We start from the raw sequence: 24,120 nt of genomic DNA, 5'->3' as shown, positions 1-24,120 counted from the left end.
CTGGTCAAACTACCACCATGACAGATATAGTGCTAAGCAAGATCCCAAAGGTGCTGTTTACTCAACAGGTGTGGGGGAATTGAAGCAACCCTCAATAACTGAAGCAAATTGCTGACACTTCTTCCACCCTTAAGCCTTGAGTTGTATCTTAAGGAATGTTAAAGAAGTCACTAATCTCTCACTGAAAGCAATGGAAGCTTCAATGAACAAAAAGCAAAACATTGCAAATGTTGGAAATCTGAAACGAAACAAGAAAATGCTAGAAACACTCAGCAGGTCAGGCAGTATCTGAGGAGAACACAGGCAAGTTGACTATTAAGGTGTGGACCTCTCACCAGAGCTGGGTGTCAATCCTGATGAAAAGTCTACACCTCAAATGTTAACTTGTCTGTCCTCTCCACAGATGCTGCCTGACCTGAGTGTTTCCAGCATTTTCTGTGTTTGTTGGAGCTTTAATTATTTTCTCTTGCTAACCCTGTCCTTTAGTTTATTTATGTGGCTGTAAAAGGACATTCTATAAACTATCACCAAAGTGGCCACCCAAACGAAAAAAGGACCCTGGATTCAAAAAAGTGTGGCCAGTAACTATTAACTCAGATCTACAGTTCGTCAAACTGACTAATCCAAATTTCAGGCAGGAAAATAATACGGGACTAAAATTGTTACAGCCTGCATGTTAATGTAAAACATCATAGTTTTAACACTTGAACTGGCATTTCATTCACAGCTTTACTATAATTGAGGGCAAGTTGCATATTTTTACATCTTGTTTCAGCTATAACAAAACAGACATTTCATACTTTCTACATAAAGACTCTCAAAAGCTTAAAAGTATTACACCATGTAAGGCCCGAATTGCACATTGTGAACTGGACCTCAGTAAGTGCCAGTCCCTTACATGAAAAATTAAATTTGTTCTTATCGCCATGTTATTTTAGATTTCTGTTCCTCAGCTGTTAGCACACTTATCAGAAGCACTGTGCATCCATTAAGTCTTCTCACGGGAATGAAAGGGATATGATTCTTGAAAGTGACATGCAATGATACATGAGTGCCAGTAATGGAGTCCCTGTAAACACACCCACCAATTCACTGCTCAACCACAATACCCCAACAATGCCGTTTTAAAACTTTACAACTTATGAATAAATCCATGATTAGCTCATACTGAACCACAGGCCATGAAGTTTAGGTTAGGTGTAAAGAAACGGAAGAACTTGCAAAGAAATTTGTAAGACATCTCCCCAGACACAGTTTAAACACGTTGCTGCAGATTGATAATTATCAGTTACATAAATAAGTCTGTACATGTAATACAAAGGAACAGCTATTCCATTTTCAGCTGTTTAATGTGATTTTTTCTACTGGAGGTTATTAAAGAATACATAGTTTTGTATACCAAATATCTCTAAAACCAAGTTCAATGGATACAAGCAGAACATTGTTGCACTATTTTAAAATTTAACATTTTTATTCAGAACTTCCCTCTAAATTTGATTAATGGTAGAAAGAGTTCTCCCAGAGGCTACTCGCTGTTTATAATGAACAATTATTTTTAGGTTCTCGGTAGAAACAAATAAAGAAACACAGCTGCTGTAACCATTTAGAATAAATTATGAAGATTTCACTTTGAAATTTGGCATTGTTTAAACTTTAGCTGTCACGTATAACAAGCTGTAGAAAACCCCTTAACTACAGAAATAAACATTTGTTATTGGGGGATAGGCATGATAGTGGCAAGGCTGTATTCAGTGCCCATTCCTAGTTGATTGGAGGGCATTAAGAATCAACAGCATAGTGTGCAACTGGAGTCGTATGTAGGCCAGACCTGAAAAGGGTGTAGGATCCTTTCCCTGAAGAACACTAACAAAACAGTTGCGTTTTTAAAACAATCTGGCAGCTTTCATGGTCATCCTTCTGGCGCCAGACCACAAATTATCAGGTTTATTAAATTAAATTTTAGAACTTGCTATGGTGGGATTAGAATTCACAACCTCAGGACTGCAAGTCCAGTTCTGTAACCACTACACTCCTGTACCCGTTATATAGCATCTTTCACATCCTAAGTGAGCCCGAAAGTACTTCACCGCCAATAAACTACTTTTCTGATGCAAACTCACTGTTATATAGGCAATAACAACAGTCAATTTACACAAAGTCCAACAAACAGCACGTGAATTGAATGACCAGTTAATCTGCTTTTATGATGTTGGCTGAGATATTTCTATTGGACAGGACATTCGGACAACACTCTACTCTTGAAATACGGCCATGGGGCCTTTTGTAGCACTCCGCCAGCAACACACTGTAGTCTCAGTCTAGTTTATGCACTCAATTCCTAGAGCGGGCCTTGAACCCACAACATTCTGATATTCAGGAGGCAAGTGGTACCAACTGAGCCAAATTGACTCTTCCAGCACCTACATTTCTCACCGCCCTCCACCCCGGAAAATTACCTCAAAACACTGAAGAATTCATGTTTCACCTCATGCTTGATGCATTATGCAAAACTACAAATTCCATTTAATTTCAATATTCTAAAAATGGTTCTCATTCTCTGCAACCTTCTATTGATAGACCAGAATGGGGGTGCGCTTGCAAACAGGCCTTGGCGTGTTCGGTGATGCTAGGATCTTATAGCCTATTAGTTTGAGTCCAGTCAACTAACAATAATGGGCTAAGAACCTGCACAAACTCAAGGCTCAGACTTTACACAAGCACAGACCTCCAACGTAAAAACATTACAGGTAGTTCAGCACAGAAAATGCAATTGTGCATTTAAGTTTAATTATTTTCTTGTAAATGTTGTAGTACATTACGAACCTTATTTCCAGTAGCAAATGCTCAGCTTAGTGGAGGAACCAAAAATAGCACAACCTTTTTTCCCCAACGATTCAAGTCTTTCAGCAGTAAATTCTGTTGCCTACTCCTGCTCAATTCACCGATTGCATATATTCTTAATAGTTATCCACCCACTTTCCTCACATTTCGTTTATACTTTCCCAAACTCTTCAGTTGTGATTTGTTGCTATTTATGAATACAAAATTTGACCAAACTCAGCTGCAAGAAATTTCCATGTGTAACACATTGAACAAAAGGCACTCTAGATGTAACATTATAGAGACAGGGGAGCGTGAGGAAGGAACATACTATGTTACTTTAGTTCTGCACCCAGTTATGAGCAAAGTTAAGGAAACTGGGATTCAGCAACCACCCTCCATTATTGGGGGTGCCAGAACATTGTGAAATTGAAAGCAGAAATACTGTACTGGACATAATGATCCAGATACAAAGGAATGCTCGAAAACCTGAACACAAATATGGAGTCAAGTTTTCAGTTTTTAAGCCTAAGGAACAAACTTGCAGTTAGAGATTTTTAAGCTTTCCCTCCAATATCAATTATTAATGCTTTCAAGAAATACGTTAATCATTTCTAAAACCTTTGCATATTCGGTTTAGTCAGCTGCACTCCATAACAAAAACAGCGACATCTTCCATGTTTCTCCTCTCATTCCCCGCCACCTCCCATGTTCACGCTTCAGTAGGTTTCAGGGAGTCAGCAGCTTTTGGGTACCTTGCCCCAACTGATCAATGTCACACATGAGCCTAGATAGCAAGTGCCGACAGATTCTCGACCATGTTTGTGCGTGGCGTGGAAAGGAAAGAAGGTCTAGCAGTCAATGGGCACATTAGAATCAGGAACATTGACTAGTTTTTCTTTCCCTCCTTAACCTCAGGGACACTTAGATCATCTGTAGAGTTCCCACATTACTCTAGCTGAGATTAGCTAATTCAGTATTAGGTCAGAGTTTGAACCTGGGATCTTCATGTCTGTATGTCTCAGAAGTATACGAAGTGATATATTTATCCCTGAACTATTCGCGAGTCCATCTTTCACTCCACTTGTCGATAATGCATTGACAACATGCTTAAGAGGTATTTAGAAAAGAATACACAAAACTGACATGTCATACTTAGCTTCCTTCTCAAACTAAGCAAGGTTTTAAACAGCACTCTAAATATATTCTACACATATCTTGCATATTGAAGGTCTTATCCTTTCCATAAATACATATTTTTAAATTGAAAAACCCTAGCAGAAATTGGTCACTGCATATTACATCCAACCCTGCTGTCTCAAAAGGCACCAACTCATGCTGGGTTCCAAAGACATGAGCATCTCTCCAGTATGACGCCAAAGTCATAGAATCTTACAGCACAGGAGATGACCATTCGGCCCATTGTGCCTGCGCCAGCTCTTTGAAAGCTATCCAATTAGTCCCACTCCCCTGCTTTTTCCCCATAGCCCCACAAATTTTTCCTTTTCAAGTATTTATCCAATTCCATTTTGAAAGTTAATACTGAATCTGCTTCCGCCACCCTTTCAGGCAGCGCATTCCGGATCATAACTCGCTGTGTAAAAAAAAAATTCTCATCTCCCCTTTGGTTCTTTTGCCAATTATCTTAAATCTGTGTCCTCTGGTTACCGACCTTCCTGCCAGTGGAAACAGTTTCTCTTTATTTACTCTATCAAACCCTTCATAATTTTGAACACCTCTATTAAATCTCCCCTTAACCTTCTCTGCTCGGAGAACAATCCCAGCTTCTCTAGTCTCTCCACATCCCTGGTATCATGGTAGTAACTCTCCTCTGCACCCTCTCCAAGTGGGTGAGGGTGAAGGCAATTTCACAGTAGGGAAATCAAGTCTAAGCTAATCCTATCATCAGTTAACATGCACAGCAGGCACTTTCCAGCAGGAGTCTTTGGATAATAACCACCACCAACAGGAATTATGATGTGGAGATGTCACGCTACACATAACCCCACCAGCGAATAAAAGTTATCTGTTTTTAATACAACGGGTCATTCTCTGTCTTTCTCTTCCTTTCGGATGTTTCTCCCTCTCTCTGTCTTTTGTTCTGGTCGTTTGTATATTCGTTGGTCCTGTAGGTAACAACTCTCTGTCTGAACACTTTGATTGCCTTGACAACGGGCAGTTGGAAAGATTATCTGTAATCACCAGGTATTGTTCTCTAACTATAAATGCGAAACGTTCAAGGAATTCCACTCACTCACCTGACGAAGGAGATAATCTCCGAAAGCTTGTGATTTTCAAATAAAACTGTTGGACTATAACCTGGTGTTGTAAGATTCTTTAAACAGGAATTATGGCCATTCCCTCCCCTCACCCAATCCAGCTGACATCTGTGGGACCACAGTCCCTGGGTGGGTCAGCACCTTCAGGAACAGATGGCAGAAAGTTGGAGAAATTTTTGATGCAACAAGCAACAGATGTACAAAATACAGGAGGAGAAGAATGGGGCATAAATAAGGAATTAAACAGTTCAGAGTCACAGTTATGAAAAAGCTCTGAACTACACATGGAAAAGTCAAATGGGAGCGACTGGATATAATGGAACGAGCTAGATATGCTGAACAGACTTTTGTCGAATAGGACACAACTACATTAACACACGCACGCACACATTCAATTTTGAATAATTGTTTGACCTAGTCTCTAATAAATCTGCTTCCAGTAACTTAAACTTATGGCTTCTGGTCCTATTTTCTTGGCACACTTTGAATTAATAATCTGGGTTTAGTTCATATACTTTGGTAATGTCCACCTTTAATCTCCTCCTTTCTAGATTGCAATGTTAAAGCTTCTCTAATCATTCCTCATAGCGCATCCAATTTACACCTGAATTAGAACTGCTGATCTCTTCAGAATGCAAGTACTGTATACATATTTTCAGTGGCTTGCAACCAAAACACAACTTTAGCTGTAATCTGGATAGGGGACTGTAAAGTCTAAGCATGCCTTCTGTAGACCTGCATTCTATAGTACAAGTTTCACAAAAGGTCCAGAACCAAAGTGCATTTTAGGAAGGATACGCTTAACATGAACTGTCAGATTCACATATGCTTGGGACAAGAGAACAAAATCATATCCTAAAACCAATTAATGTCTCAGATCAACACACAATTAATTACTGCTAGTTCCATCTCTATAGGAGGGATCAAAATAACAAACCAGTGTTCATAGCCATGCAGATTTGATTAGTTAGATGTCACCGCTCTTTATACTGCAAAGCTGCTTCTACCCTGTGCACAGCTGCATGTCCTTAGCCATTTTGAAGTCATAAATGCAACATTCGCTTTCTGCCCATGGACCTTCCCAGATATCGGGACAAGCATTCAACTGTAGTTAGTGACAGCAAATGGCTGCCATTTTGACCTATCAGCTGTTCTACTGCCTCTGGAGGATCCCCAGAAAATTATTCCCCAAGGCAGTTCTCCTTTCATTCATACAGCCTTGCTACTGACAGCAACAGCGCAATAGAAGAGGGGATTGGAGGGGCGGGGGGCATTATTAAACTACAACAAGCAGAATTACTTTGCTGGGTCAAACAGGATTTTTAACAAAAAAATGAACCAACCAGCATCAAACTTAACACCAATTGCTTTTGATCAAAACTGCATTGTTTAAAAAAAAACTTTTTACCATCCTTTTAAATTTTTACAATAATGAATTCTAATGCTGCCTCTCCCACTTTTCTCTCGTCCCACGGTGTGACACTGTACCAGGTGCTGCCTGGGTAAATGGGTCAGGAATGTACAGCTGGTGTCTGCTTTCCTGACCACCTGCAAAATGATCAAGCTTTGACATAATGTACTGCATCAGCTTCCACTCCTCCACAAAATTCAGACCAGCATTTCTTTGTTCAAATGTTTTAAAAAGTTTAGTTTGATTATACTATTCTCCAAGAAACAGACAATCCTGTATCAAGGACAACAAATGCAAATTTATGCACAAAAGTTTAACTTTCCATTAGGTAATAACCAGAATCTAGAATTTAAAACTTAACTGATGCTCAATTATTTTTTTTCAAGCTCTTCCTAGTCATTCTTTAGTCAAGGTGGTTTGCTGGGAAAGTGCTCCAAAGCCTTTGCTATTTTGTAAATGTACCTTAGGCGACATTCAGGAAAGCAAATACCCTGCCTTCACTTGGCACCATACCTTTAATGACACAACCAAGATCGGGGACACACCACATAAAGGCATCATAACCACAAGGCCATATCACGAGTCCACTCCTTTAAATTCAAAGTTGTTTAATTCGAATTATCTGATCATTCCATCTTTATTTAACAATAAAAAAAAGTGTTCATTAAGTTACTTAATATGAATTACTGGATAATTCAAATCTTTTTGTGCAAAAAACTTGAGTTAACAAGAATAGACTACCACTCAGCACTTTTACATCGATAGTGTGCCATTAAAGGCAAGTCCATGGTACTCTCACTGCCAAGACACACTACAAAATAAAGTAGCTGATTGCAGAGGTTAGAAGCAGGACACACAAGCATCTTTCTATTTGTCCCCTTACTCCTGGAGGCAGTAAAAAAAGCACTCAAATTCCAGGCCTCCACTTCATTATACAATCTGCTTCCACAAAATCAAAATCCATTTTTGTGCTTTTAAAAAAATGAATTACAACTATGCATACACATACATAGAAAAACATCACAAGGTGCTTCAACGATGCATAATCAGACAAAAATAGACACCATGCCGAAGGAGGAGATATTAGAAGGAATGACCAAAAGCTTGGTCAAAGAGGTGGGTTTTAAGGAAGGTCTTAAAAGGAAAGGTGGAGAGGTTTAAATGGAGAATTCTACAGTATGGAGCTTAGATGGCTGAAGACATAAGACATGGCCACCAATAGTGGGGCGAAGTGGGGGGGTGCACAAAAGGCTAGAATTAGATGAACGCAGAGTTGAGGCCTGACAACCTGTAGGATGTAGGGACCGGGAGGCAATGAATGCATTTCAACACGAGGATGAGAATTTTAAATTGGAGGCATTGGGGGGCCAGGAGGCAGTATAGGTCAGCAAGGACAGAAGTGATCGATAAGGGGGATTGGTGCAAGTTAGGATACGGACAGCAGAGTTTTGGATGAACTGAAGTTTACAGAGCATGGAGGGTGGGCAGTTAGGCCAGGAGAGCATTGGAAAAGTTGAGCTTAGAGGTGACAAAGGCATGGATGTGGGTTTTTGCAGCAGACGAGCTGATACAGGGACAGAAGCGGGTAATGTTGCAGAGGTGGAAGTAGGCGACTTTGAGATGAATGGTTATGAGGGTCTGAAGCTCAGCTTGGGGTCGAATAGGACGCTGAGGCTATGTACAGTCTGGTTCAACCTGAGGCAGTGCCCAGGGAATTCAAACTAAGCAATGTAAATACCACAATGTGGGAATCTAGCACTCAAAAAATTCAAATTATGAGGCAATAAGAAGAAGCAACCTTAAGTAGCCAGTATATAAAATTAATAATAAGGTAACAAGTATAAAAACAAAAATTAGAACTGTTTTTAAATAGGTACCATTCAGGAAAAAATGAATAAAATTCCCCTAATTGAAGACAGTCGATATTGAACCCGGAAAAATCTGGATCAAGGATTTCCGTAGCTCTCTCACTGAATGCAATGTAGGGATAATCTCCATCCTTGTGCAATGACATGCAAGTTGAAGCACATGTGTTCCACTGACCCAGCAAGACTCAACTCTGGTGACTCACTATTTCAAGGTTGGGGGGGTGGGGGGGGGGGGGAAAAAAGAGATAGAAAGGTAGAGGAAAGGAAGGAAAGAGTACCCTCACATGCAGCACAACAACTAATGTATACCGAACAAGTACATACCGAAGGAAAAAGAGAGAGAGAGATATAGGGGAGGAACGCATTACAAAACACAGGACTGGAGAACATCAAATTAATTATTTTTTATTCCTTGCAAATGTTTTAAAAACCTCATCAGAGTCATCGCTATGGGTGGCAGGCATTATATACGGGAGTTCCAAGAAAGAGCAGAGCATTAGAGAGAACTGAAATAGATGCTGTTAAGTGCTTTGTAACTAGTTTCCACTTGTTTCACTGATGTTGCGTTTATATTATACAGTAGAGAACCAAGCTGAATACAGAAAGCAGAGAGGAGATCTAAAATAGGGAATAAGGGGGGCAAAGAGAGAGTATGAGAATAGATTAGCAGCTAACATAAATGGGAACCCAAAAGTCTTTTACAAACAAATAAATAGTTAAAGGGTAGTCAAAGGAAGAGTGGGACCGATTAGGGACAAAAAAGATCTTCTTGTGGAGGCAGAGGGCATGGCTGAGGCACTAAATGAATACTTTGCATCAGTCTTCACTAGAGAAGAGGATGCTGCCATTGTAGCAGTAAAGGAGGTGGTAGTAGCGATTTTAGATAGGATAAAAATAGCTAAATGAGGTACTTAAAAGATTGGCAGTCCTCAAAGTAGAAAAGTCACCCGGTCCAGATGGGATGCATACTAGGTTACTGAGGGAAGGGTGGAAATTGCAGAGGCTCTGGCCATCATCTTCCAATCCTCCTTAGATATGGGGATGGTGTGAGAAGAGTGGAGGATTGCAAATGTATTGGAGAATGGTTGTTTTTCAGGCTGGAGGGAAGTATGCAGTGGTGTTCCCCAGGGGTCAGTATTAGGACCACTGCTCTTTGATATATATGTTAATAACCCGGACTCAGGTATAGAGAGTATAATTTCAAAGTTTGCAGATAACACGAAACTTGGAAATAGTAAGCAATGTGGAAGATAGTAACAGACTTCAGGAGGACGGAGACAGACTGGTTATATGGCAGACACACAGATGAAATTTAACACAGAGAAGCGTGAAGTGATGCAATTTGGTAGGAAGAATGAGGAGAGGCAATATAAACTAAATGGTACAATTTTAAAGGAGGTACAGGAATATAGACCTGGGGGTGCACATACACAAATCTCAAAAGGTGGCAGGACAAGTTGAGAAGGTTGTTAAAAAAGCATATGGTATCGTGGGCTTTATTAATAGAGGCAGAGAGTACAAAAGCAAGGAAATTATGCTAAACCTTTATAATACACTGGTTAGGCCCCAGCTGGAGTATTGTGTTCAATTCTAGGCACCACACTTTAGGAAGGATGTCAAGGCCTTAGACAGGATGCAGGAGAGATTTACTAGAATGGTACCAGGGATGAGGGACTTCAGTTACATGGAGAGACTGGAGAAGCTGGGGTTGTTCTCCTTAGAACAGAGTAGGTTAAGGGGAGATTTGATAGGAGGTGTTCAAAATCTTGAAAGGTTTTGGGAGAGTAAATAAGGAGAAACTGTTTCCAGTGGCAGAAGGGTCAGTAACCAGAGGACACAGATTTAAGGTGATCGGCAAGAGCCAGAGGCGAAGTGAGGAAGCATTTATTTTAAGCAACGAGTTGTAATGATTTGGAATTCACTGCCTGAAAGGCTGGTGGAAGCAGATTCAATAATAACTTTCAAAAGGGAATTGGATAAATACTTGAAGGGAAAAAATTTACAGGGCTATGGGGAAAGAGCAGGGGAATGGGACTAATTGGATAGCTCTTTCAAAGAGCCGGTAGAGGCACGATGGTCCAAATGGCCTCCTCCTGTGCTGTACCTACTATGATATAACTATATATAAAGCGGAAACATATAAAATTGCCAGAAAAGGCGGCAAGCCTGAGGACTGGGAGCAGTTTAAATTCAGCAAAGGAGGACAAAGATTGATTAAGAGGGGAAAAATAGAGTATGAGAGTAAACTAGCAGGGAACATAAAAACTGACTGCAAAAGCTTCTATAAATATGTCAAGAGAAAAAGATTAGTGAAGACAAATGTAGGTCCCTTACAGTCAGAAATGGGGGAAATTATAATGGGGAACAAAGAAATGGCAAAACAATTAAACACATACTTTGGTTCTGTCTTCACAAAGGAGGACACAAATAACCTCCCAGAAATGTTAGGGAACCAAGGGTCTAGTGAGAGGGAGGAACTGAAGGAAACCAGTAATAGTAAAAAAAAGGCATTAACGGGATTGGATAAAGTCAGCATGGGTTTATGAAAGGGAAATCATGCTCAACAAATCTACTGGAGTTTTTTTGAGGATGTAACTAGTAGAATAGATAGGGGAGAACCAGTGGATGTGGTGTATTTGGATTTTCAGAAGGCTTTTGATAAGGTCCCACACAAGAGGTTAGTGTGCAAAATTAAAGCACATGGGATTGGGGGGAATATATTGGCACGGATTGAGAATTGGTTGAGACAGGAAACAGAGTAGGAATAAACAAGTCTTTTTCCAGGTGGCAGGCAGTGACTAGTGGGGTACCTCAGGGATCAGTGCTTGGGCCCCAGCTAGTCACAATATATATCAATGATTTGGATGAGGGAACTGAATGTAACATTTCCAAGTTTGCAGACGACATAAAGCTGGGGTGGAATGTGAGCTGTGAGGAGGATGCAAAGAGGCTCCAATGTGATTTAGACAAGTTGGGTGAGTGGGCAAGAACATGGCAGATGCAGTATAACGTGGATAAATGTGAGGTTATCCACTTTGGTTGTAAAAACAGAAAGGCAGATTATCTGAATGGTGATAGATTGGGAAAAGGGGAGGTGCAACGAGACCTGGGTGTCCTTGTACGCCAGTCGCTGAAAGCGAGCATTCGGGTGCAGAGAGCAGTTAGGAAGGCGAATGGTATGTTGGCCTTCATTGCAAGAGGATGTGAGTACAGGAGCAGGGATGTCTTACTGCAGTTGTACAGGGCCTTGGTGAGACCACATCTGGAGTATTGTGTGCAGTTTTGGTCTCCTTATCTGAGGAAGGATATCCTTGCCATGGAGGGAGTGCAACGAAGGTTTACCAGACTGATTCCTGGGATGGCAGGTCTGACGTATGAAGAGAGATTGGGTCGACTAGGCCTATATTCACTAGAGTTTAGAAGAATGAGAGGGGATCTCATTGAAACATATAAAAATTCTAACAGGACTAGACAGACTAGATGCAGGGAGGATGTTCCTGATGGCTGGGGAGTCCAGAACCAGGGGTCACAGTCTCAGGATACAGGGTATGCCATTTAGAACCGAGATGAGGAGAAATTTCTTCACTCAGAGGGTGGTGAACCTGTGGAATTCTCTACCACAGAAGGCAGTGGAGGCCAAGTCATTAGATGTATTCAAGAAGATAGATATATTTCTTAATGCTAAAGGGATCAATGGATACGGGGAAAAAGTGGGAACAGGGTACTGAGTCAGATTATCAGCCGTGATCATTTTGAATGGTGCAGCAGGCCCGAAGGGCCAAATGGCCTACCCTTGCTTCTATATTCTATGTTACTGATGCCACCAGGCGCAACCCCAAACCAACCGCAGCAGAACCGTAATATAAACAAGGCGGTACACAGCCCCACAGCGAGAGATAGTTTCTCCCAGCAGAGCTGGAAGGAAGTTGTGGCTGCAGCAAATGCTGGATCACACGGGTACACATTTTGTTCCAACTCGGCACTTAAGATGCACTTTTTGCATTACTGATCTTTACAGACGTCTCGTATATCATAAATACAACATAAAACTATTTCCACAGCATTTCGGTTGGGGGGTGAAATTAAGATTTTTACATTTACTTTGCTAACAGTTTACTGATTTTACGTTTTAATGCAATTTAACTGAATATCTATAAAACACCTGGTCTTTGATTAGTAATAAAGCAATGCAATAGTATATTAATACTTAATTTAACTGCAGTTTGACCGTATACAGAATGCTTAATACTACAAAATAACACAGGAAGATTTAAATAGAAGACAGGAATGGATCTGCGGGCTTGCATTTTGGACACCCAGTTCAATTACAGATAAGGAGAAAAGCTCCCTCTGCTTCACCTCAAAAATACACCTAAACCCCAACTCAGAAGAGCAGCCCGGAATGCACCAGAGAGCATTGTGCACAGTTCCCAAAATCAGCCATATTAAAGCTCCTCTGACTAAGATTACTGAATCATAGGCGATTTGGTTTTGTAATTTATGCCCACTAGGAACTGAGCTGAAACTACCCTAACTCATTTCACACAAGATCCTTTCAGCCAGCAGAGGGAGATGTCTTTCACCTTCTCAACCAAAGTTATGGAGGTGAAGATATTGTGCTAACCTACTACACCACTTTGTTTTCCTTCACAGGTTTATTTTAAAAAATAGAAACTTTAAAGCCCAGTTTCAAACAAACCTACTGTTTTGATGAAAGGTCACTCGGTTTCTCTCTCCACAGATGCTGAGTGATTCCAGCATTTTCTGTTTTTATTTCAAATTTCCAGCATCTGCAATATTTTGCTTTTGTACACATCATACTTTTTGTGCATAGATGTTATTCTGGAAAGGACAAGTGTTGGTTTTTGCACAGCAATTTAAAACACTTAACCCATGGGACCAGGGCTTGAATCGAGCCCAAATTAATGGCAGGATAAAACTGTCCACACTCTGATGGTTGAAGCAGGTTTAAAAAATAAACAAGGGAATTTGTAGAGTGGGGCAGCCTGTTGACTGAGCAAAGTCCAAAGACGCTAAAGCCCCAGAAATAACTACAAATACATGCATTACAGCAACAAAAAGTTGCTTTGCAAACATAAAATTATATGCACAAAACGAATGGACTTACAGCTCCATAGAAACGGGCTACAAGTCTGCAATTATCTTGGGCTAAGGCTGACTGCAGACAATGGGTGCCAAATGTAAAATCTACTTCACACATATCCCTCACTTTACTGACCATAAGAAAAAATAATCCATTCAGCTCAATCTCTTCTACAACCATACAAAATGACATGAAAATTCATGAAGCACAACAAACCAACATGACTACTTCATTCTCAACACCAAAAGACACTATATTTCCTACTTTACAACAGTGACACTTCTAAAGTATTTAATTGGCTGTAAAGTGCTTTGAGACGTCCAGAGGTTGTGAAAGGCGCAATATAAATCCAAGTTCTCTATTTATGTAGATCATGCTCAGTGGCAGCACTCTTGTCTCAGTCAGAAGGTTGTGGGTTCGTCCCACTGCAGAGACTTGAGCACAAAATCTGAGCTGATGCTACAGTGTGGTACTGAGGAAGTACTGCACTGTCACTTCTGAGTCAGAAGGCTGAGGGTTCAAATTTGATGATATAATCTAGGCTGACACTCCACTCCACTGCAGTACAGGAGTGCTGCATTGTTGCACATGCTGCTCTTTAGATGAGCTGTCAAACCAGCATCCTATTTTGTAAGTTTCAGCATCGCTAAATAAACGTGGAGAAGTGGTAAACATAAAACACTGCTTGAGAACTGAATGAAGAAACAATAAAGGAAGGATGCATATTTACACCACCAAAAGCAGATTAAAAGCAGATTAATTGCTGATGTGTCTGTTGGCTGTTTGCGGAATCTTGCTATGTGCAAATTAGCCAAGTCTGTCCTACACAACAGTCACTATACTTCACAAAAATGTCTCAAAGCACTTCATATAGTAAACAATTTTACAACACCAAGTTATAGTCCAGCAATTTAATTTCAAGTCAATTTTAATTTCCAGCAAGTCAATTTCAACCCCAGTCCATCACCGGCATCTCCACATCACTTCATATAGGACATGGGAGCAACAAGGAGCGAGATAGGATGCCAGCAGCAGAGTTTTGGATGAGCTGAAGTTTATGGAGTGTGGAGGATGGGAGGCCAGCCAGGAGAGCATTGGAACAGTCGAGTCTGGAGGTAACAAAGGCATGAATGGGGGTTTCAGCAGAAGTTTGAGCCGAGATAGCAGTGAAGGCAGGATTTATTATGGAGGTGAAAATAGGCGGTGATTGTGATGGCGGGGATATGGGGTCGGAAGCTCAGCGTCGAACAGGTCACCAAAGTTGTGAACAGTCTGGTTCAGTCTGAGACAGCAGCCTGTGAGGGGGGTGGATTTACAGGGGCTTGGTACACAGTTTATGGCAGGGATTGAGGACTATGGCTTCGATCTTTCCCATGTTTAACCAAAGGAAATTGCAGCTCATCCAAGACTGGATGTCAGACAATCAAAGGCAGCAGAGGGGTGGTGGAGAGGTAGAGCTGGGATATCAGCGTAGATGTACAAGCTGACCCCATCGACTCCACTCCTTCCACAGAACATTTAAAACCTTCCCTATCATTGACCATGTTCCAGCTACTTACTCTCATAGTTCTGTTAGAAAAAAAACTCGATCCACAAATCTAAACAATTCTCCAAAATATTTATCCATCTTCACTACTCAACAACTGCCCCACAAACAACATCTCCTCCACACTCCAGCAAAATGCTTAATCAGGTAATTCATATATTAAATATTGTGTAGGATGCAGACTTCCTGTCCACAAACCTCACTTCCTGTTAAGATTTTTAGTTTCACTTTTCTATCCACATTTCCCATTGGAAATAGTTATGTCAACATTTTCCATTCAGTTTTGTTAGGTCAACTGTCACAATGTAGTTGCAGGCTCTGGTCCCTGGAAGGCTCTGTGAAAAACATTTCTGAAGTCCCACAACTTCAATCACTATATTTTATATTAAAAACACATCAATTGATCATGTGCAACAGCACTGGCAATTTACTGGTTATAGACAAACACTAATTTGATGCCTGCTCCGCCAAGAATAACCCTCAAAACCCTAACAAAATAATAGCTGAATGGACAGCATTTTCTGTTATTTCTAGCACATCCTATTCAACAAAAGTTATCAGTCAACTACCATAACAATGGCAAGTTACTGACTTACAGACAAGCACAAACATTCTTAAAAATTATTCAAGTATTGGAACATTTTCCAATACAGCTTTTTTTCCCCCTCATACAAGGTATATGTAATGAAAAAATTGTTCACCTTTCTCAGACAGACATCACAGTAGTCCATATTTATGATCAAGTTGAACACAATTTTATTCATAATAAAATCTCAGAACAAATGCCTGTAGAATATCAAAATTTGTCACTTCCCATGCTTTCCCTTCTGTTTTGTTAGACATTAATAAGCGATCCAATTGGCATGTTAAGAACTTTGATCAATAGCAAGTTCTGAAAGGGCTGCTGCATTCTTAAGATGTGTCTAGAATTCAAAATAAAGTGAGCATCTACTTATTAATGGATATATTAATGAATGTCTCATCAAGTTTAATGTTGGAAGGAAAACTTTGAGCCAAAGTCCTTCTGTCCCTATTCAAATCATTTAGAAAATGGAACAGAGGCATAATTGGGTTGAGTATCCGCTAGATTGCACTGGCTTTTTCAGCGCAATTCGTCCAGATCAGCGCAAAGTATCAAGGGATTTCGATATATGCTGGGCATAAATTACGTTCAGCGTAATTCAAATTTCTGCGATCTGTTGCGCTGGTTCATAAATCATTGCACTGAAACTGAAACTGGCCCCGGCCACAAAACTGACTACGCCGCCCCCAAACAAAATAATGAGGCTGGCAAATTTCCACCGATTGTGCCCGCCCGATGAGGGTCTTCAAATTAAGCTAATTTTCTTAGGCGCACAGGCACTAATAAGCATGTTTTAAACATTTTTAGTAAATCAAATATTTAATATTTTAAGAGACTGACTGGTGTACACCAATGAAAGTATATAGATACTGATAAAGAATTGAGTATATAAAAAAATTCAGCATAGTTTTTTTTTTAAAAAGTCATTTTCAGTTATTTAAAATCAGGTTCTACACAGGTGGAGATCTAAACACTCATTAAAAATGAGTATTGTTCATGATAAACCCATGTTGAGCTGTATAATAAAATTGTACCAGTTTACCACTCTTAAATACATGAATGTTTTTTATTGCAAAACTAAATAAACTATTACGCTCTGTTAAGCTGCCAAATTGCACTGATTCATGCAAGATTAAGTTTGCGAGTATGTTCATGCATTTTAGCAGAAACTCAATGAAACCCAACCAGCGCAATTTTCGGGTGCAATTTGTGCAGTGGAAACTCTACCCCAATAATTTTGCTATTAAAAGTTTTTGAATCACAGTATCATTTTATAAAAATAAATTAACTTAGCTTTGAAAGCCTCAATCTTGAAACTACTGAAAACATCACAAGGGGGCATACTCTTAGTCCATTCAGGATTTCAATGCGGACGTACTATTTCCACACAGACGGGCGGTGGTAATTCCTCCCCCCCCCCCAACTCAAAAAGGCTGTGGACGCTGGGGGTCAATTGAAATTTTCAAGACTGATATTGACATATTTATTAGGTAAAGGTATCAAGAGGCGTGGATCACCGGTAGGTAAATGGAGTTGAGGTACAGATCGGCCATCATCTAATAGAATGGCAGAACAGGCTCGGGTGCTGAATGATCTATTCCTGTTCCAATGTTCCTATATTGCTTGTACAAGGTATCCCATCACTTGGGGCAGTTTCTAATTTAGAAATTAGATTGGCAAAGGAATTAATCAATTTGTTCACTCACTCCAGTGGTTCAGTCAAAGAATATCAGATCAGTAAAACACTACAATTAACAGGGATCAAACAGATGTTAAATCATTTCACTTATCCATTTCAATGGATCTATATTTTTCAAAGGCATCAAAACAACATGTGGAGAGCGTCCTCCTATAAAAAGGATAGCCCTCTCCGCGAATGAATGAATGAACTGGTCCAAAAACAAAGCACAGCTGGAGAGTGGAAAGATTTGTTCACTCAATTCTTTATCAGTAACCCAGTGCCTCTAGTTTAAACCACTCAGATTTACAGGACTTGACTTTCTGATCTTATATACAGGATGCCCGTGAACTGCATTATAAAACAAAAAAGAAAATCCCCACAAGGTGCTCTCTCAATACATTTATCTTTAAGTACAACAACAACATTTAAAAATGTATTTTGTTATTGACAACCTTTTGATAAACACCCTCCTTTGCCTTAATTAGTAGCAGTGACTACACTTCAAAAGTGATTCATTGGATTTGAAGAGCTCTGGGTCATGCCAGGTCCATTGATAAGGCATTCCATAAATGCAGCCTATTTCTTCAGAATCATATAAAATAGTCTTAAAAGGGCCACAAACACAATGCTACCAGTCACCTTACTTAGCATAACAGAAAAAGTCACACATTTAGCCAATACACGTTGCTGTACCAATACCCTTTGTGTGATGCTCGTAATTCATTTACCTCAATTTGGTCCCATCACTGCCAGCGATGGTACTTCAGCCTACTCTTAAACATCCCCTCCACATACAACCCAAGGATGGAAGGACAAACTCTATAATTTCACGGCTGAAGCTAAAACACATCAATGCTGTCCCATGAGCTTCTTGTACAATACTCTTAATTCATCGTTCAAATTTCGCTGACTGCTATCACCAGTAACAGACGCATGTCCATACAGACCAATTGTATGTCGTACTTCACCCAAGCTCAAAATGCACTCCCCAGATACAACACAAGTTTGGAAGAATAGAATCTATTTTTGCTGGGTGTTTTATTTTCACAGCTGAAATGGCCACAGTACAAAAATTTCACATGACCACCATTGCACTTTAACGAAATCCTAGTGACAACACAATTTTTATCATTTTTGAGTGATGACACATTTCAACATGATTTACATTATTACGTGTACATTCATAAACAAAGATTTGCCAAAACATTTTCATGGAAGATAGTGGGACCCTTTTAACCCTTCCTGTTCATATCCATATTAGCAGTATGAGCTGGCTGCATCATACTTCTCATTTTAAGTCCAACATAGAATCTACACAGCACAAACTACTGCCAGTTGTGTCCCGCTACATAGTACACCCACTTTCATTCATAGCACATGAAATTACTCCAACAAAACATACCAAAGCAAAAACTAAAAATACCCAATAATAAATTATTCAATCAGTAGAATATTCTATTGGCCTTTTCACTGAACTTCAAGTTTGTTCCATTAACATAAAAAGTGTGGACTTTCAACTTGTGTATTGACTTCATCAGGTAATTGCCCCATTCACAATGCAGTTAATCCCCCATGTACTGGATTAGCATATGACCCCAGATCATTGTGTGTGTGTGTGTGTGTGTGTGTGTGTGTGTGTGTGTGTGTGCGCGCGTGCGTGCGTGCACGAATATGCAACAGACATATGGACCGGTACTTAAATATGTCGAGAGAAGGCATAAATCTATTAGAACCAATGATTTTATGACAGGAGTTGCATCAAGTCAGGCGAGTTCGAACAGCATGCAAAGCATTATTACTACAAGTTTAACAAAACATTTCTAGCACACAGCTTTTTCCCTTGTAATACATTAATAAGTTGGGTGAAATGTCAAATGGTAATTACTGTAAATCAAGAAATTACCAAATGAGTCCTATTTACAAGGATTTAATTCCTGCCATTTAGTCACAAAAATGAAATCAATGCAAACGCTTTGTAACACAGTAGCAAAGATCCAGGTGGCCAGACGTGAAATTAAAGGCAAACAGATTCATTAAGTTCTGTCTTGTGAAAATATTTACAGCATTCTACATAGCATACCAAAACTAATTTTTGAAAAGCAAAGATTTCTGTACGAACTGAGGCAACCGATAAAGAAAAACCTAATTGGGCTACTTAAAAGGAACACTGCTTCTCATTTCTAACAAAAAAAGTTGGCCTCACAGCAAGATTGCATTTTCCTAATCTGCATTTTTAAGTAAACGCAGTTAACACCCACTCACACTCAGCTATGATTCAAGGTCACATAGAATCTGGTACAATGTCAGTCAGTCACAATACTAAGCAGCAACACTGACACAAGGATGGCCCACAGGGCAAGGGATACATGCGTATCAACCAAGGCTAATTATCATCACGCCCCCAAATCCAACGCTGAAAAGTGGATTTAAGTTATGGTTCAACCAGTTACTTCTTGTGGGCGAATAGGGCAATCCCAGAAAGATTTCTATCACTAAAAAAAAACACCTGTGAACCACAACAGTCCAAAGCTGCAGTCAGTTGTATCACCCATTTTCAGATCAGTATAGTGATTTTGGAAACACATCAATGCAAAACTGTTAGAACAATTCAGCAGGCTACCGAGTGCACCAAAGCTTCGAGGAGCAACTTCCCATTTAGGAGGCCATCTCACGCCGCTTTGAGTGGGCACAGAGACGCAGTAAATCTCCAGCCTCATACAACAAATCATTTAAAAGGAAGCAAGAAGCCACTGCTGGCTCTCATTCTTGACAAAATAAGGTACTCCCAGAATTAAAGCAGCACACTTTAAGCCTTGAATTAAGGAGCATTTTTTTTCTTTATTTCTACAATGATAAAGCATTTATCATAACAATAGTAAAAAACTTGTCAGCCGTGGCTCAGTGGGTAGCATTCTCACCTCTGAGTCAAAAGGTTGTGCACTCAAGTCCCACTCCAGACTAGAGTACAAAAAACTAGGCTGGCATTCCAGTGCAGTATTGAGGGAGTGCTGCACTGTCAGACATACCCTCTTTCGGGTGAACCGTTAAACCGAGGCCCCGTCTGTCCCCTCAGGTGGAAGTAAAATATCCCACGGCGCTATATGAAGAAGAGCAGGGGAGTTCTCCCCAGTGTCCTGGCCAACATTTATCCCTCAACCATCACCAAGAAAAACAGATAAACTGATAATATTTATCATTGCTCTTTGTGGTATCTTGTACAAACATTGGTTAGGTTTCAGAGTATGGTGTGAAGTTTTAGACACCTCTTATCGAAAGGAAGTTAAAGCTATACAGAACAGACAGTGTAGATGCACCAGGATGATGCCCTGGATGGGAATTATAGTTACGGGGAGACACTCAAGATACTTGGACTATTGCCATTGGAGCAGAGAAGGCCAAGTGGAAATTTAATATGCTTTTTCAAAATTATTGAAGAGTGCACAGGGATAAGACTATTCCCTCCGTTTGGAAAAGTCTGTGGTGAGGGTCATCAATTTAAAATGGTCAATGAGTAAGGAGAGAAGTTTGAAGACGTTGCTTTACGCAGAGGGTTGTTAGAGCACAGTTGAGGCACTGACTGTTGGATCTTTAAGCCCTTGGAATCATAGACTCATACCAGTAAAGAAGGCGGCCATTCGGCCCATCGTGCCTGTGCCAGTTTTTTGAAAGAGCCATCCAATTAGTCCCACACCCCCCTGCACTTTCCCCACAGTCCTGCAAATTTTTCATTTTCTTCAAGTTTTTAATCCAATTCCCTTTTGAAAGTTACTATTGAATCTGCTTCCATCACCCTTTCAGGTAGTGCATTCCAGGTCGTAACACCTCGCTGCGTAAAAAGTTTTCTCCTCATCTCCCCACTGGTGCTTGGATAGATATTTGAAGCAGAGGAAGATACAAGGGAAAGGGGATTAGTTTTGGATTGCTCCAACACAAGACACAGGTGGGCCAAATAATCTCCTCCTGCGTAAACTTCTACAGTTCTAATTTACTATAGGCAAACTGGCGTGTTTTCACCCATCTGAGAGCAGCCGTGGCTCAGTGGTAGCACTCTTGCCTGAATCAGAAGGTTGTGGGTTCAAGTCCCACTCCAGAGACTTGAGCACAAGATCTAGGCTGACTCTTCAGCGCAGTACTGAGGGAGTGCTGCACTGTCAGAGGTGGCGTCTTTCAGATGAGGCTGCAAAGCAAGGCTCCGTCTGCCCTCTCAGATGGATGTAAAAGATCCCATGGCACTATTTGAAGAGCAGGAGAGTTCTCCCCAGTGTCCTGGTCAATATTTATCCCTCAACCAGCATCACAAACAGATGATTGTATCATTGCTGTTTGTAGGACCTCGGTGTGTGTAAATTAGCTGCCATGTTTCTCAACATTACAACAGTTCAAAAAAGTACTTCATTGGCTGTATAGCACTTCAGGTCGACCTGAGCTAGTGAAAGACGCTTTATAAAAGCAAATTCTTTCCTTCACTAAACAAAGTGGCTGATGCTGCACTTCAAAAAAAAAGCAATGGGTGAGCTGTGGTGTGTTTCTAAGGGCTAAATCATAGAATCATACAGCAAAGAAGGAGGCCATTAGGCCCATCATACCAGTGCCAGCTTTCCGAAAGACCGATCCAATTAGAACCACTACCCTACTCTTTCAACCTTAGCCCTTCAAATATTTCCTTTTAGAGTATAAATCAAATTCCCTTTTGAAAGTTACTGCTTCCACCACCCTTTCAGGCAGTCCATTCCAGATCGTAGCAACTCGCTGAGTAAAAAGATTTCTCCCCTCTAGTTCTTTTGGCAATTATTTTAAGTCTGTTTCCTCTGGTTACCAGCCCTCCTGCTACTGGAAATAGTTTCTTCTTATTTACTCTATCAAAACCTCTCATTATGTTATGTTCACCTTAGAGCAGAGAAGGTTAAGGGGAGATTTAATAGAGCAGATCAAAATCATGAGGGGTTCTGATATAGTAGATAAGGAGAAACTGTTTCCACTGGAGGGTCAGTAACCAGAGGAACATGAGAACATAAGAAATAAGAGCAGGAGTAGGCTGTACGGCCCCTCAAGCCTGCTCCGCCATTCAATCAGATCACGGCTGATCTTCGACTCCACTTTCCCACCCGATCCCCATATCCCTTGATTCCCTTAGTGTCCAAAAATCTATCAATCTCTGCCTTGAATATACTTAACAACTGAGCGTCCACAGCCCTCTGGGGGAGAGAATTCCAAAGATTCACCACCCTCTGAGTGAAGAAATTCCCCCTCATCTCAGTCCTAAATCACCAACCCCTCATCCTAAGACTGTGCCCCCCCCTAGTTCTAGACTCTCCATCCAGGGGAAACAGCCTCTCAGCATCTACCCTGTCAAGCCCCCTCAGAATCTTACATGTTTCAATGAGATCACCTCTCATTCTTCTGAACACCAGAGATTATAGGCCCATTCTACTCCTAGGACAACCCTCTCATCCCAGGAATCAACAGATTTAAGATAACTGGCAAAAGAACCAGAGGGGGAAGAGGAGGATAGTTTTTTTACGCAGCGAGTTGTTACGATCTGGAATGCGCTGCCTGAAAGGGCGGTGGGAGCAGATTCAATGACAACTTTCAAAAGTAAGGAGTCTTACAACACCAGGTTATAGTCCAACAGCTTTATAACTGTAACCTGGTGTTGTAAGACTCCTTACATTTGTCCACCCCAGTCCATCACCGGCATCTCCACATCATAACTTTCAAAAGGGAATTGGATGAATACTTGCTACTAATTAAGGCAAAGGAGGCTGTTTTATCAAAAGGCTGTCCAAATACTTGAAAAGGAAAAATGTGCAGGGCTAATGGGGAAAGAGAGAGATAGGGGAGTGCGACTAATTGGACAGCGCTTTCGAAGAGCCGGCACAGGCTCGATGGGCCGAACGGCCTCCTTCTGTGCTGTGTGATTCTCTCTGATTACAGATATACCCAAGGCAGGACTAGAATCATAGCTCCACTCAGGAAAGTTTATACAACAATTTACACACACACACACACAGTTTAATAGTAAGTTTATAAAGTCCGCAAGTTAAGTTGTTATAAAGTATTTTTAAGTTTGAGTAAGTTATAAAGTCTTTTGAAGTTTGAATAGTAAGTTATAGAGACATTGTCCAGAGCGATCGGGATGGGTCCTTACCGCCTGCAGCGTGCTTGACCTGCTCTGATCCCCGCTCCCAGCTCCCGACGACGGCTTGTGAGGAGAGTCAGCATTCCTGGCCCCGGCGCCGGCGTTGCTCCTGAAGCCGGCCTGCGAGTCCTGCTGCGAGGCTGCCGGCGGCGGGGGCGGCGGCGGCGGCGGAGGCGGAGGCTGGGGCTGAGGCCGCTGCTTGCCGGCCCGTTTGCTCTTGGTCTGCAGGCAGCGCTGGTGCAGCGCGAAGGTGTGCTGCCGGTCGAGCTCCAGGCGCTCGGCCGAGGCCCGCTCGTAGCGGGACTCGCAGCCCGTGTGGTGCCGGCGGCACAGCTCGATCCGCTTGCGCAGCCGCTCCACCACGGCGCTGTGCCGCGGCAGCACGAAGTCAGCCATTGGGTTTATTTATTATTATTATTTTTTTTACCCCTCCTTCCCTCCCACCCCACTCAAGCAGCCGGAGAGAGAGAGGAGGAGGAGGAGGAGGGGGGAAGGAGGAGGAGGAGGAGGAGGAGGACTCCGCCGCCGTCAAAAGAAAAAAATAAACAGTCAACAAGAAAACTCTTCCCTCGGACTTTTCTCCATTTTTGTTTTACCTCAGACCATCACCGACGACGGACAACCGCTGCCGGTGATTGACAGCCCCAAACCCGCCAATCGCCGCGCGCGGTGGGCGGCGCCGCGCCTGA

The 24,120-nt window shown here is 41.2% G+C and overlaps 1 protein-coding gene across 1 annotated transcript in view; it reads right to left on the bottom strand.

Moving 5' to 3' along the window:
* The window catches only part of maml1 (mastermind-like transcriptional coactivator 1), a 70,219-nt gene extending 46,099 nt beyond the window's left edge, over positions 1–24,120 (bottom strand). Inside the window, exon 1 of the mRNA XM_067995971.1 lies at positions 23,441–24,120. Within this exon, the coding sequence (XP_067852072.1) occupies positions 23,441–23,827 (387 nt within the window). The 5' untranslated portion in view covers positions 23,828–24,120. The remainder of the gene's footprint in view (positions 1–23,440) is intronic.

Source organism: Heptranchias perlo, chromosome 14 (genome assembly GCF_035084215.1).
Source record: "Heptranchias perlo isolate sHepPer1 chromosome 14, sHepPer1.hap1, whole genome shotgun sequence".
NCBI classification, from domain to species: Eukaryota; Metazoa; Chordata; class Chondrichthyes; order Hexanchiformes; family Hexanchidae; genus Heptranchias; species Heptranchias perlo.
The sequence above is the reverse complement of the archived record's forward strand: the minus strand, read 5'-3'. Positions and strand labels throughout refer to the sequence as shown.